This window comes from Mastigoproctus giganteus, chromosome 2 (assembly GCF_048544385.1).
Source record: "Mastigoproctus giganteus isolate SK-2022 chromosome 2, ASM4854438v1, whole genome shotgun sequence".
NCBI classification, from domain to species: Eukaryota; Metazoa; Arthropoda; class Arachnida; order Uropygi; family Thelyphonidae; genus Mastigoproctus; species Mastigoproctus giganteus.
Window position 1 is genome coordinate 111,768,594 of NC_143576.1, and position 16,070 is coordinate 111,784,663.

Below are 16,070 nucleotides of genomic sequence, written 5' to 3' on the forward strand. Positions count from 1 at the left end.
TAATATGCTACTGTTTACATGATTATTTTAGGCATGGTAAAAATTAAGATACAGTAATGTTGTTATCGTGTCTAATGTAGTTATCATTGCATAACAATACAGTAGTATTGTTGTGCTATGATAAAGAGGTGCCTCCATAGCCAGGTGGGCAGGAGCAGCAGTGCGTAGCACACGCTTCTTGATTAGACTGGGGTTCAAGCCCATGACCACCAAATACGAAGGATGTGGAAAGGTCAGTGAATGACCACCGCATATCCCCAGAGCAATATGGCCTTAGTTGCTAATGCTCCTAAAAACCAAATAACAAACAAACAAACAAGTAATGATAAAGTAGGCAGTATAATACAGTAGTATTGTTGTCATACATTAAAGTATAATGTCAATAAGTAGCTCGTGCGCAAGCACAAACATAATTTCTGTCAATGCCTGTTACAATGACCTTCCACTTCAGTGATTTTAGATATGCAACCAGAGAGCTGGGCGTAGGTATTTTGTTACCTTTGAGATATGAATGTGGTGCCCAGTATATATAATTAAACATTAAACACTTAACTCAAATTTATATTTTGCACTTTGGATGTACATTCTGGATGATTCATCTAAGTTGAAAAAGTATAAATTGCATTTTATCCAAAGTGAACATCAGAAGTGAATAGTGAGCAAAGGATTCCTACTTTTGATGAATCGAGTAGATGATTCATTCATATTGAAAAGAGACTGACACATGTAAATGTGTATTTTCATTGCATTCTGGGCATTTAGTGAAGAGTGAACAGTCATAAAGGACATTTTCTTTTCAAACTGTGGGTGCAGCTGTCAGATATCTGTATAATAATCTATAATAATGGCATTTAATTGGAAGGATGAGCATATGCATATATTTTTGGATGCCTACAAAAATTGTGAGCACATGTGGAATAATAAGGATCTTCTGTTAACAAGTTCTGTTAACTTTTTGTTGATCAAGTGGTGAGAACAACTCCCACAGTTGTTCTCACCATTTGATCCACGGCCTTTTCTACTAATGACAGCATCAATGTTGTTTTTTTTTTTTTTTTTTCATTTCATTTAATAATTTACTACATTCTTCTGCAAGGGTTAAGCTTATTAAATTGATTCCAACACTCACTATTTCAGTCACTGACATTTTAGAAACTTGTGAAATGAAACTGCATTGTTAAAAATATTTGTTGAATCACGTAAGTTGTGTTCTTTCAACTCTCTGTTTCACTGTGGATGAATCATCTGGGATGTACATCCAAAGGGCAAAGTGTAAATTTGCCTTTAGCACTATTTTCAAGTGGCATGCATGCAGAGGTTTTGGCCTCATCATCTCGCCTATCAGCTCAAGCCTGTATATACAGTGCTTGCATATTACTGTTGATTACAGTGATGTAACTGCAATGTTAAATTAATAAACTTTACATTATTAATTTTCTATATGCATATTTAGTTAAGTAAAAAAGTTTTACATGACTGTTTGGAGAAAACAGCATTCCAAAATTTTTTCTTTGAGATATCAGGTGAATATTTTAGATAATTGATTATGTGAGGAGAGAAACAAATAATTTGTATTTTCATATCTACTCTTCCCCCCCCCCACCAGCCAGCGCAGCAAAAGCCTGTGGCTTCCTTACACTATATGGCTATTACTACTCCCAAAATTAAGACAATTCTGAGAGACTAGGATGTATAGATTAAGGTTCATAGTGTTTATTCCAGTACAAAAAATTCTATAGGGGGTGATTGCGACAAACTTGCAGGACAAAGACGAATCGGAATCACATAGCATTGCAGGGTCCGAAATGCGGTAGAGGATGTTGAACGGGAGGTCGCGTGAACAGCGATCCCGCTGGAAGTCAGCATTTGCAAACCGGTTCCCAAGGCAGTAGGATGGACGAGTATTCAAATATTGAACTGGCCGACATGCACCTCGCGTATGGAGCTGTGGACTGTAATGGGCGCGCCGCTCTGCGCTTGTACCAGGAACGTTTCCCACACAGGTGTGCTCCTCATCATACAATTTTTGCATGTGTGCACAGAAGGTTACGTGAGACTGGTTGTATCACAAGAGGTACCATGAATCAAGAGCGAACAACGAGGACACCAGACAATGAGGAGAATGTCCTACGTCTTGCAGAAGGCAATCCGAGTACGAGTACTCGAGCGATAGGCCAACGATTGGGTATTTCCCAATCCACTGTATCGAGGATACTGTCAACAAACCAAATTAGTTCATACCATCTGCAACGTGTCCAATCATTGGAGCCTGCGGATTATCCACTCCGGAGGACTTTTGCTACTTAGTTTCTTCAACAGAGTGCGGCAGACAGCACATTTGCTGCATCCGTATTGTTCACGGATAAAGCAAGTTTCACAAGAGAGGGAACCTTCAATCAACATATGCCCATTTGTGGGCTTTGGAGAACCCCCATGGTATGCGAACATGTGCAACTCAACACCGTTTCTCTGTCAATGTTTGGGCTGGCATTGTTGGAGACCACCTTTTTTGTATTTATAAATGATATTGATGATGGTATATCAAGCTTAATGTCCAAGTTTGCAGACGATACGAAGGTTGGCAGGGTTGTCAAGGACACTACTAACACTATGCTGCTGCAACAGGATCTGGAAAGGTTGAGCAGATGAGCTGGGAGGTGGCAAATGAAGTTTAACATTGACAAATGTAAAGTACTACATATGGGAAACAGCAACCCCAGAGCAACGTATCAACTCTGTGGTACTACACTGACAGTGGTAGAGAATGAAAGGGTCTGGGGTGGTTGTGCAGGCAGATATGAAGTTCTCTGAGCAGTGCAGACGGGCTGCAAGAGTAGCTCATGGTGCATTGTCAATGATATATAGGAATTTTTCTAGCAGGGATAAGGAGGTGATTATTCCCTTGTATAAGGCAATGGTCAGGCCACACCTAGAGTACTGTATACAGGCCTGGAGGCCTCATTTCAAGAAGGATGTAGAGCTGCTGGAACGAGTACAGAAGAATAAGAAGATTAATGAATGGAACAAAGGGGTGCTCTTATGAAGAAAGGCTTAAGTTTTGCAAATTACAGTGTCTGGAGACTAGGCACTAGCGAGGTGATCTGATAGAGCAACGTATAGATCTGATATAAAGCCTTGAATGATTTGAGCATGCTCCATGCTGATGGGATTCTTCCTCTTGCTCAGAATAATCACCTGAGAGGACATAAATTCAAATTGAGGAAAGACAGATGTAGGATAGACGTGCGGAGGTTTGCCTTTAGCCAGCGGGTGGTTGGTTGGTGGAACAGACTTCCACCCCTTGTCGTTGAAGTTGATAGCCTAAATAAGTTTAAGGCTCAGCTGGACAGGTATTTCGAACGAACAGAGGGGTGAAGTGAAAGTGGTTATTTTTTATTTATTATTTTTTTTTTTTTGGCTGATGCTGCGTAAGCTTGCTTTCTTGCATCAAATGCCTCTGCTAATGCTAATGCCATACTGCTCCAATTTGTACAGCAGTCTTCCATGTGCAACAGTAACAAAAACTTTCCTGAAGTCAAGTATATGATATCAAAATTATTTTTTGCATCCAGTTTCTCTATGACCACATCATAGTATCCAATCAAATTGGTCAGACAAGACTTCCCCTTAACAAACCCATGCTGTGTCTGAAATATTACTGCAGTCTTATCTAGGTGATCTTGCACTTCTTTAACCAGTGATTCCATTATTTTCCCTGGAAGAAGTTAAACTAACAGGTCTATAATTATTTGCATCACCCTTTGAACCCCCTTTTTGAATTGGGGATACATTGCACATCTCCAGTCCATGGGAATCCCCTAAATCTAAGGATGCTCTCATAACTCTCATGAACCAAAGGGGCTCTCATCTGGTGAGTATGGGCTTGGCACACCCAGAGTCCCGAGCTGGATATCATCATTGTGTGTGTGTGTGTGTGTGTGTGTGTGTGTGTGTGTGTGTGTGTGTGTGTGTGTGTGTGTGTGTGTGTGTGTGTGTGTGTGTGTGTCAGAAAAAATTTTTTTTGGCGCAGCATAAATCTCAAACTTCTTTGCACCATATAGATAATAATAATTATTATTATGGCCAAGGGTTTGCTTACTTCCCTTGCTGCCTCCTTCAACATAACTGCATAGATTACATCTTCCCCAGGTGCCTTTTTTATGTTTAGCTTCAACAGTTTCTCCTCCACTTTGCTCTCCATTATTACAAAATCATTTAGCTCCCTGTTAGAGTTTAGTAAACTTCTATCCTCCCCTTCCTTGCAGAATCCCTCTTGTGTTAATGTAGATGCAAAATACTCAGTCAGTTTGTCAGTTATCTGAACAGGATCATGAACTGTCCAACCGCCAACATCAAGTGGACCAATCTGATTCATCCACTTCCTTCTGGAGTTTATATAAGTAAAGAAGTCTTTGCTGTTTTTCTTTGCATCCTTAGCCAAGGATTTCTCATAATCAGCCTTCGCTTGTCTAACCTTTTTATTTTTATTTTTTTATTTTTTTTTAGGAGCATTAGCAACTAAGGCCATATTGCTCCGGGATATGCGGAGAAAGGTCATTCCCTGACCTTTCCGCATCCTCCGTATTTGTGGTGATGGGCTCGAACCCCGATCTAATCAAGAAGCGTGCGCTACGCACTGCTGCTCCTTCCCACCTCCTTTGTGACTTGATAACAGGCTAGCTTATATCTGCCATAGTGTTTCTGTGTCACCTGCTAATTTATATGCATCCCAAACATTTTTCTTCTCTTGCGACAATCCTTATTAGTTCATCTGATGTCCATTTAGGCCTAAATCTTGAACAGTATTTCTTAGTTGGTATGAAAAGCCTAGTAGCTTCCAGGATTAATTCCCCGAAGCCCTCCCATTTATAATTCACTCTTTTTACATCATCAGTTGATGCCACTGTATAGAATTCAGAAACTGCCTGAGACCACTGTAATCACCTTTATAAAAACAAAAACCCTTCCCTTTACCCTTGATGGTAGTTATATCTTTAAGTAATTCTCAGATAAGTAGACTGTGGTCACTATCATCTAGTGGTTCCTTTATCTGCAAATTTCTAATGCATGCGTTATTACTGCTGATAACCAGATCAAGAGTATAACGCCCTCTGATTGCTGCTCACACATGTTGCTGTAGAAAACAATGCCCCAATAAATCCACAATATTCTTGCTAGCATGCAAATGACCAAACAACAAGTTCCAGTCAATATCTGAAAAATTAAAATCGCCCATTACAAGACATTCTGATTTACTGGCCCCCTCTATTTCTCTGCACAATTGTTTGTTGTACTCATCAGAGTCATTAGGCCTTTAACACACTCCTACTCATTTTTCTTTTCCCAGTGTTTAGGTCACACCAAACTCATTCAACATTGCACTATCCACACATGTCAACTGGATGCACTTCCTTAGATTTTGTGTGTTTCTTAACTAACAGCATAACCCCTCCTCCTCCCTTCCTACCTTGTCTATCCTTTCTGTACACATTTTAATCCCCAAATTCCAATCCTGCACAGCTTATATCTGTGTGACACCATGTCTTTGATATCCCAACAATATCTGCCTTTGATGCCTTGATCAGCACTTCAAATTCATAAAATTTATTTACTATACTTCTAGCATTGGTGTACATGCATGTATACATGCACCTGTTCTTCCTTTTAGTTACCCTAACACAGCCAATATATTTACTTGTTCCATGATGACTCACAGTAGCTCTTGAAATCCCCAGCAAGTTACTGTCTAGGTTGCTGCTCGTTACAATAGAAGCCATGCAAGATTCACTTTTGCGCCTGCCTGTGGCTACGGTTAATCTTTTAGTCTGTGAATCTCCCCCCAAGCTAGCAGTTTCTGACCCACCTAACACTGCCTCGATAGCATCAGCAAATATTCTTCAACCTATCTATTTAAGTGTATCCCATCCCTGTAGAAGCAGTCTCTCCTGTTAGGAAGCACAGACCATGTTGAAAAAATTCTTCCCCATGAGCCTTGCACAATCTCTCCTGAGCTGAATTGATTGACAAGGTTCTCATCATACATTCCCTTCTACTGTGTCTGGACAGAATTGCAGACACTTTCAAATTCCGCTCTAGCTCACGACTTTTTTTCAACGTTGACCTGTACTTGTTAAGTAAATCTGCAGATTCCCTCACTTCTGAATGCATTGGAGATCTGCGGTTAAGATGATGGAGGAAGCTACATCAGCAACTCTGTCCGCTATCGAATCAGTGTTCTCTTTTGAGTATTGACTCAAGTTCACCTGCCACATGCTAAATATATCACCCCAGCTTTGGACCACAGCCATGGCCAACTGTGTTGGCCATGGCTGTGTTTTTCTTGTGATACTCAGATCCAAATTCAAATTGATAGTTCCCAGTTTCCATAGCCCCTGATGTGGACAGATAACTTAATACCTGTGAGCTGTGACAATTATTATTTTGCTTTTTTTTTTTACAATTTATTGTGTTTTTTTATTGTAATCTATTATGGCTTTTTTTTTTTTTTTAAAGTATGTAGTAGTGGTTCCCCAAACTGTGCACCTCGGGATATTTTAAAACTTTCCAGGGAAACACAGCGATACTCAACATCTGTCGGACACCACACAAACTACTAGCTTGAGGTAGTTCACAGTTTCAAAATTATTTAATAAGTTGTTTGGACCTTACTACTTAATAAATGGAACTGTTAGATATTTCTTTTGGCCTAGGGATGCTGTGAAAAAATTACCAAGATACTAAGGACGCCGAGAAAGTTTGGTAACCTCTGGTGTATAGTATATTTAATATATATACAGTGAATTCTGGTTATTTGGGCCACCAGTTAATTGGGGCAGCCCAATTAACTAGCCCAATCAAAACAAAAACCAATTGAGAAAATAGCCAGGGTTTACTTCGCTTAATTGGGACAGCATGCTGTTTAATCGGGGCAGGAGACCGCAGCACTGGAGATTACCCTATGATTGTCTCCGACAGTACCACGTGGTTCAGTCGAAATTCTGGAGGTCACAACCATAAAGCAATAAAAACAATTAGCAGTCACCTGTTTATTGGGCTTTTCTCTTAATGAAATCTATCATAAACAGACAGTAAACTCGATCTTACTGAATTTGCGATAATACCGACAGCTGGAATTCTGTGGGTTGTTATGGTGAAATGTGTTTACACTTCCATGGAATCTTCAATCATATAAAAAAATTAATTTTCAGATCTTCTCTGCATTCCTATTTTTAAAGTTTTGTAACTCGTTACTCCGTTCTCACTTGCGCATATCGTGTCACTTGCAATTTGTGTAAGCCGTGTTCTTTGTTATTGATTGCTTATCTTTTTACTGTTTTAAATTTTAACCCCCACCCAAAAATGTCAGTGAACAGAAATGTCAACTAGCTCGTATGTACATATTACAGTACGTATTAATTATTCCGATTATCACGTATATTCTTCCAATTTTCACATATTTAATTTTTTAATTGGTAAGGTAATAAAGGGTAAATTTGTGCTTAATATCTTTACTTTTATAGCCTGTGGATAATATTCTTCCTATTTTCTCTAATTAGAATCGCTATTTAATAGAATTAAAATTCAATTCGTAAAAGTGATCACAATGACCGGCGCTTACTACACATCGTATAGTGAACGGTACTTTACTATGCTGAGTTCGTCATAACGTGATTTGATTGTACAGTGACCTAATTGTAAAGGGGGGGGTACATTGTATTTTTAACTATTTACGTGAAACTTCAGATAATTGGGGCGGCAGCTTAATCGGGCCAAAATGCACTAGTCCCAATGTAGTAGTAGTAGTGGCATGTGATGCAAGAAAGCAAGTGTATGAGCTTATGCAGCATCAGCCAAAAAAAAAAAAAAAAAAAATCACACCATTCCCTCCAAATGCCTGTCCAGTTCCTCTTTAAATTTATTCAAACTATCAACTTCCACAACAACAGATGGAAGTTTGTTCCAGCAATTAACCACACGTTGGCTAAAGGCAAATTTCCGCACATCTATTCTACATCTATCTTTTCTTAATTTGAATTTATGCCCCCCTTAGGTTCATGATCTGAACAAGTGGAAAGATCCCATCAGAATTCAGCATGCTCAACCCATTTAAAGCCTTATACACCTCAATCAGATCACCGTGCAGGTGCCTAGTCTCCAGCCACTGCAATTTGCAGAACTTAAGCCTATCTTGGTCCCTTCATTCCCCTCATCAATCTTGATGCCCTTCTCTGTACATGCTCAAGCAAATCTACATCCTTCCTAAAATGCCTCCAGACCTGTATGCAGTACTCAAGGCGTGGCCTGACCATTGCCTTATACAGAGGGACAATCACCTCCTTTTCCCTGCTAGCAAAATTCCTATATATCATTGACAAAACCCCATGACCTGCAGTGGCAGCTTGTCTGCATTGCTCAGAAAACTTCATATCTGACTGCACAATTACTCCCAAGTCTTTTTCATTTTCTACCACCTTAAGTGTAGTACCACACAGTTGGTACTTTTCTCTGGGGTTACTTCTACCCATATGCAGTACTTTGCATTTGTCAATGTTAAACTTCAGTTGCCACTTCTCAGCCGATCTTCCCAAATTTTCTAGATCCTGTTGCAGTAGCACACTGCCATTACTGTCGTTAATAACCCTACCAACCTTTGTATCATCTTCAAACATCGACACTAAGCCTGATATACCTTCATCAATATCATTGATAAATATACAAAACAACAGTGGACCCAACACCAAACCCTGTGGGACTCCACTAATAACATTTGTCCACGAAGAGCAGCAACCATTGATTACTACCCTCTGTCTTCTCCCATTCAACCATCCTTTTATCCATTGTAACAACTTACCCTTAATACCATTCTGCTCCAATTTGTACAATAGTCTTCCATGCGCAACAGTGTCAAAAGCTTTCCTGAAATCCAAGTATATGATATCAAAATTATTTTTTGCATCCAGTTCCTTTGTAACCATATCATAATATCCAATTAAGTTTGTCAAACAAGACTTTCCCTTAACAAACCCATGCTGTGTCTGAATTATTGCTGCAGTCTTGTCTAGATGATCCTGCAATGCATCTTTAATCAGTGACTCCATTATTTTACCCGGAACAGAAGTTAAACTAACTGGTCTGTAATTACTTGTGTCACCCTTCGATCCCCCTTTGTGAATTGGGGATACATTTGCACATCTCCAGTCCGTGGGGACCTCCCCTGAATCCAAGGATGCTCTCATAATTATGGCTGAGGGTTTGCTTGGTTGCTTTGCCGCCTCATTTAATATAACTGGATAGATCCCATCCATCCCAGGTGCCTTTCTTATGTTTAACTTCAACAATTTCTCCTCCACTGTGCTCTCAGTTATTACAAAATCATTAAGCACCCTGCCACAATTTGATAACCTTCTGCCATTTTCAAACCTTAATAATTCCTCATGTGTGAATGTAGATGCAAAATACTCATTCAGTTTGTTTGCTATCTGAGCAGGATCATCAACAGTCGAACCATTAATATCATGTGGACCAATCAGATTCGTCCCCTTCCTTTTAGAGTTTATATAAGTAAAGAAATCCTTGCTGTTTTTCTTAGCATCTTTTGCTAAAGATTTCTTGTAATCTGCCTTCGCCTGCCTAACCTCCTTTGTGACCTGATTACAGACTAGCTTATATCTGCCATAGGCTTCTGAGTCGCATGATAATTTATATGCATCCCATGAATTTTTCTTCTCTGTCACGAGTCTCATTAGTTCATTTGATAACCATTTAGGCCTAAACCTTGAACAATATTTCTTAATAGGTATGAAACTTTTAGTAGCATCTAAGATTAATTCCTTGAATGCTTCCCTCTTAGAATATACTGTTGGTAACATTATCAGTTGATCCCACTCTACAGAATTTAAAAACTGTCTGAGACCACTGTACTCACCTTTATGGAAGCAAAAACCCTTTCCTTTTTCCCCTGATGGTAATTATATCTTTAAGTAAATCCCACATCAGTATACTGTGATCACTGCCAACTAGTGGTTCCTTTACTAGTGTGTGAGTGACCAAACCACAAGTTCCAGTCAATATCTGGGAAGTTAAAATCCCCCATTATAAGACTTTCTGATTTACTAGCCCACTCTATTTCTCTGTACAATTGTTCATTGTACTCATTCAAGTCATTAGGCCTATAACACACTCCTAGTCTTATTTTTGCTTTTGCAGTGCTTATGTCACACCAAACTGACTCAACAGTGCACTGTTCATCTATATCAACTGGATGCACATCTTTTGATTTTGTGTTTTTCTTAATTAACGGCATAACCCCTCCTCCTCCCTTCTTATCCTTTCTGTACACATTGTACTCCCCAAATTCCAGTTCTGACACCATGTCTCTGCTATCCCAACAATATCTGCCTTTGATGTCTTGACCAACACTTCAAATTCATCAAATTTATTTACTATACTTCTAGCATTGGTATACATGCAAGTATACATGCACCTATACTTATTCTTAGTTACCCTAACACATCCCATATACCCACCTGTTTCACGATGACTGCCATCAGTCCCTGAAACCCCCAGCACCCCTCGTTCCAGATCGCTACTTATTCTAATAGAAGTAGTGCAAGAATCACCTTCACCTCTGCCTGCGGCTACTTTTAACCTTTTAGTCTGTGAATCCCCCCAAGCTAGCAGTTTTCTGACCCACCTAACACTGCCTAGATAGCATCAGCAAATATTCTTGCACCCTTTCTATTTAAGTGTATCCCATCCCATCCCTGTAGAAGCAGTCTCTCCTGTTAACAAGCACAGACCACACTGAAAAAAATTCTACCCCTTGAGCCTTGCACAATCTTTCCAGGGCCGAATTGATTGACAAGGCTCTCATCATGTATTCCCTCCTATCGTGTCTGGGCAGAATTGCAGACACTTTCAAATTTAACCCTGACTCACAACTTTTTTTCAACATTGACCTGTACTTGTTAAGTAAATCTGCAGATCTCCTACTCTTAATGTCATTGGTGCCAATGTGTACAACAATATCACCTTTTGTGCCCATAAAAGATGATATATGCTTTACGTCATTAACTTTTGTCCCTGGCAGACTTACCCTGGTCCTGTTCCATCTATCCTTTTTACACAATATATTCCCCATCTCCCTGACAATAGAGTCACCAACAATAACTAGTTCCTTTGGGACTAGCACATTCTGCCTTGGAGATTTCTGCTGTGTTGCCTGATGCCCAGAAGTGAGCTCTGGCATTGAGTTGGGCAGCTGAGAGCTTGACAGACCCCTCATATTAATTTCTTCGAGGGCATCTACCCTACACCTCAAGCTCTCATAGGCGCCCAGTAGAACGCTGAGTTGATGCCTAATTTCTAGACACACTCTGCACCTGGCACACACAAAGACATCCTCCTTGGCTAGATCATGTTCTGTTCTAGAGAGTTCGGCAAACATTTCACAAGCTGCAATTTTTTTTAGGCTGTGATGCGTTGGAGAATTGCCCCCCCTCAGTTCCCCCCCCGAGTCACAGCACTCCTGCCACTTTGTGCCCGTTGCTTTGCTGCTCTAATCTGAGGCATGATATTTTAAATTAATAAGATCAATAAATTTAATTAAATAATTGTCAATACTACACTATCTAAAGAATCCTAAATTCAGTGATGCATATTACGCTATATTATTATATGTTAGAGCTGCCTAGTTACCACAATTTAAAATTTGAATTCCCTACTACTCTATACAAAAACAATGGCTGCAAGATTCGAATGAAATAACGGTTTTACGTATATTAAGTAGTAATCTACAAAAACTCTTTATCTAAATAAAACATAACCAGCGTAACAATCACTATAAGACTACGTTTAAAGTACAATATAAAATAACAATTAGGTAAATAAAAAGGCAAACACTTATCGCTTTGTCGGAGCCTGTAATTCACAGCTGTAATTTTTAAAGAGAGTCAGCACCCTCTTAACCGGAATGGACTGTATTTCTCTATTATTTAGTTGATTTGATTTGGATTTTATTGGTACATCAGCAGCATTGGCTATAATGTACTATATTATCATTTAGCTCTCTCTCTCTCTCTCTCAATTTCTTTAAAAGGAAGTTTTATTTATTTTATTTTTTTATGAATACAATTTGCACGGACCTTTTTTTGGGACGGTACGCAACGGTACGGCATACTGGCACCTTTATTAACAGTGATGTGTGACATTTGGATGCAGTGCACTTTGAAATTTGTAATATTCTGTAAATAAAATTTTTTCACATGTTTACCTACTATTCAAATAATTATTTAACTAAATTTGCATTTTTCACTCTCTGTTATTAAGATATTTTCTACATAAAACCATATAACCATTTTTATAATTCTAAATTACTCAGTTGGACCTCTGTTTAACGAAGTCCTTTTATAGCGAATTATTTTGAATTCCCCTTGGAAGTAACATTTAAAATACTTTCCATTGAGCAAAGAAAATTTTCATATAGCGAATGGAGAGAATTTACTCGGTGTGCACTGTTCGCATTTCTGGCCTTCAGGCAATTTAGACAATTAGTGTTGCTGCGCGCATTAAGAGAGCTAAAGGGGTTACCTAAAGAGGTTACCATTCTACATCTGAGTGGTATCTGGTAAAACCTATCCGACCACTGTCCCACATACAGAGAAATTGCGCTGGTCAACAGTGAGCAGATCAAGGAGTATTCCCAATGGGGTCTGGTCCACCTTCTATTGCAGTGGTGTCCAAACTTTTCCCATACAGGGGACATATTTTAAAAAAAAAATTTTAAGTTAGATTTTTTTATGCTGTTTTAGTTGACTTTCGCGGCGGGCCGTAGGTTGAACACCGCTGTGAATCAACTGTAAGTGCCCTTTTCGAGAATTAGGTGAGAGCGATTTTCTTTTACTCCAAAAAATAATCATCTGTTGTTTTGCAGAAGTACGTTATTGACATTTTTCCATAAATTTTCCCTATCTCTGTTTACATGGTCACAGTACCTGAATATCTGAATGACACTGACATTTTGGACAGTTTCAAAAAAAAAAAAAAAAGAAAAGAAAAGAAAAAAATTCAAATTTAAGAACTAATGACAACATAGATGACAAGAGAAGGAAAACGAGGACAACAAAGGTATTAAACCTTCTAAATATGAATTGTCGCCATTTGGTGAAAATGAAATTAGAAAATTGTCAATTAGGTTACAGTTAAATGAAAGAGATACAATTCATGAATTTCGGGAATACCTAATTGAAAAGATGGTTTCGGAAGAATTGAAGCATTTGTTGGACACTCTGAGTACAACACCAATTTCATCGAGTCAATGTGAACAAGGATTTTCACAAATGAATCTGATCGCCAGCCCAACAAGAGCTTCATTGATGACAAAAATAGTTTCTTCACTACTGTTTCTTAAAATTGTAGGCCCACCGCTGACCCGCTTCAATTCAGCAAAGTATGTCGATTCTTGGCTGCTTCGGAAACGTCATTCAGCAACCGACATGCAGAGAGGAAGAAAAGAAGTCAGCATAGGGTGTCGGATGAGAACTTAATAAAAATTTGGAATATTCTACAAAAACTTTATTATGAAATTATTTTTACTTATGTTATTTATTTTTACTTATTATTTTTAGGGTCCATAGTCTAACGAAAGATCCTTATAATGTCACTTGGTTGTCTGTCTGTCCATCCATCTGTCACAGCATTGTATCTCTGGAACCACTCAACCTATTGACTCAAAATTTTGCTTGGGTTTGTATATCATGTGGGCCAACATAATGCCATATTGATCATTGTTGACAAAAATTTGTCTGAGAAATGGAAGGGTAAAATGTGGAGGGACAAAAAATGTTGTTGACAACCTATATACACCATTGGAAAGAGCTCAACGAGTAGGTTTAAAATATAATTTTAAAATATTTTTAAAATTAAAAATGATGGCGCCAGAGAGGAAAATGTGACTAATTTTCTTGTCTATTCCCCTCTATTTCCGTCACTAATGGAGCTAAAAATTTAAAAATCACATTAGCTATGTGTTATTCGATGCTTATCAAGGGAAAACTATTCCAATTGAAATATATCATTTACTTTTTGTGTTAAAATTTAAAAAAAAAAAAAAAAATTATTGCACTTCAATAGCACGCTTCTTTGTACTAAGTAACTCTCCTTTTGGTGACAAAAAGGTTGCTAAATAGTTAGTTAATAATTCTATAAAGGTAATTTATAAATTTTGCGACGAGAAGTATTTTTTTAAAATTTTCACAGCTGGAGTTGTCCCGGCAAGTAGGTACTCAGAGAGCCAGTGTTGAGGTGCCAGTGGTGGGTAGGCACCTGCGTGGAGCCTTGCACGACCCTCACCTGCCAGTCGCTTCTCTCCCAAGAGTTTAATCGCTTCTCCCGCCCTTGTCATTCACAACAACTGAAAAGACTCAATTAGACATTTTCGTTAGTTCCTCAGTTTTAGGCCAAGCTGGTATACAAGAAACATTCTTCGGTTACAATAAAGCTCTCTATTTGAGATACTACACTGACGACCATTCTACGGACCCTTCATCCTGAGTGCCCAGCACTCAGTAGTTGACCGATTTATTTACTTATTTGACTCACATTTTACTTATTTTTTTTATACTTGAATAATAAATTTATGCTTAATAAACTGTGTTAATATACTAAATTTGTTGTTCTTAATCCAAAAACGTTACTACTAAAGTAACAATATCAGGGGAAAAAAAATTTTTAGAGTACTTTTCATATCCTTTTAATTTTCAATTTTTCCTGATAGCAAAGAATGAGTACCGGCACTTATTTTTTAAAAAAAAAAGCACTGAATTTGCTTATGCCAAAAGATTTTTTGCAGTGCTTTTACTTATGACATTCAAAAGGCTACAGACCACATTCTGTGGTCTGTAGCCTTTTGAATATAATATAATACTTTTAAATTTATTGCTAAAGCTATGTATCTTCTGAATTTAGTTATTTTATTTGGTATCATCAGCCAAATAGGTGTGTGTGTGTGTGTGTGTGTGTGTGTGTGTGTGTGTGTGTGTGTGTGTGTGTGTGTGTGTGTGTGTGTGTGTGTGTGTGTGTGTTCGTTCTGAAATTATTAACAGTTATAATAGCAATTGTAAATGTAAATTATAATAGTTTATTATTGATAAGTACAGACATATTATATATACTCAACCCATATATTTTTCTTCTCTGTTTATACAAAAACAGGAACTGCTTGAATCAACATCAAAAGAAGCAGAATTCAAGAACCTACTTTTTTCCTTATGTTACTTCCATGTCATTTTGACTGAGAGAAAGAAATATGGTCCTCAAGGATGGAATTTTTGCTATTCATTTTCATCAGATGATATTCTTCTTAGGTAAAATGTCATATATTTATATAGCTGGGAAGAAAAAAAAAGAAAAAAAAAAAAGTTTTGTGTCCAAGAAAAAAATAATAGTGACATTTTATAATAGTAAATTACATAAAATATTTATCTTTAAAATATCTGTAATTACTAGTAGAGCATTAGGATGCAGAATTTTGTGCTTGTGGAAACAGATGAGTTTTTTGAAAATTTTTACTATCTTTTTTATTTAATTAACATATTAAATTGTGTTTTTGCAAATATAGTAGTTTAAATAGCCTTAATCAGTCACATTTGTTAGGTTATTTTTAAATTTAGCTAGAGATTTTGTAAGTTAGAACTCACTACTCATACTGCTATTGTGTCGGTGTTTTGATGCAAATAGTTGAGGCTGACAGTTTGAATAAATTTAAAGGTCTACTGAATACTTACCTGCATGAAAAGGAAAGTATAATTTGTTTTCTTATCTATTTGGGTTTTTTTTTTTTTTTTTTTATATGCCAAATGCAGCAGACGCCTGTGGCTTCCTTGCACTATATGGTAAATACTATTACTAGTACTATATCATAGCTCATAACGAGTAGTGCAGAGAAATGGTAGGGTTTTAATTGTGATAAATAATTAACTCGAAGGTTCTAATCACTTGTTGGGCATATATCTTTTTTGTATTTAGCTAACGAATTTTTACTTTTTAGCAAGGATATAACTAATTTAACATAG

The 16,070-nt window shown here is 37.7% G+C and overlaps 1 protein-coding gene across 1 annotated transcript in view; it reads left to right on the forward strand.

Moving 5' to 3' along the window:
- The window catches only part of LOC150089496 (dynein beta chain, ciliary-like), a 1,205,440-nt gene that overhangs the window by 1,084,754 nt on the left and 104,616 nt on the right, over positions 1-16,070 (forward strand). Inside the window, 1 exon segment of the mRNA XM_090390004.1 lies at positions 15,211-15,362. Within this exon segment, the coding sequence (XP_090246130.1) occupies positions 15,211-15,362 (152 nt within the window).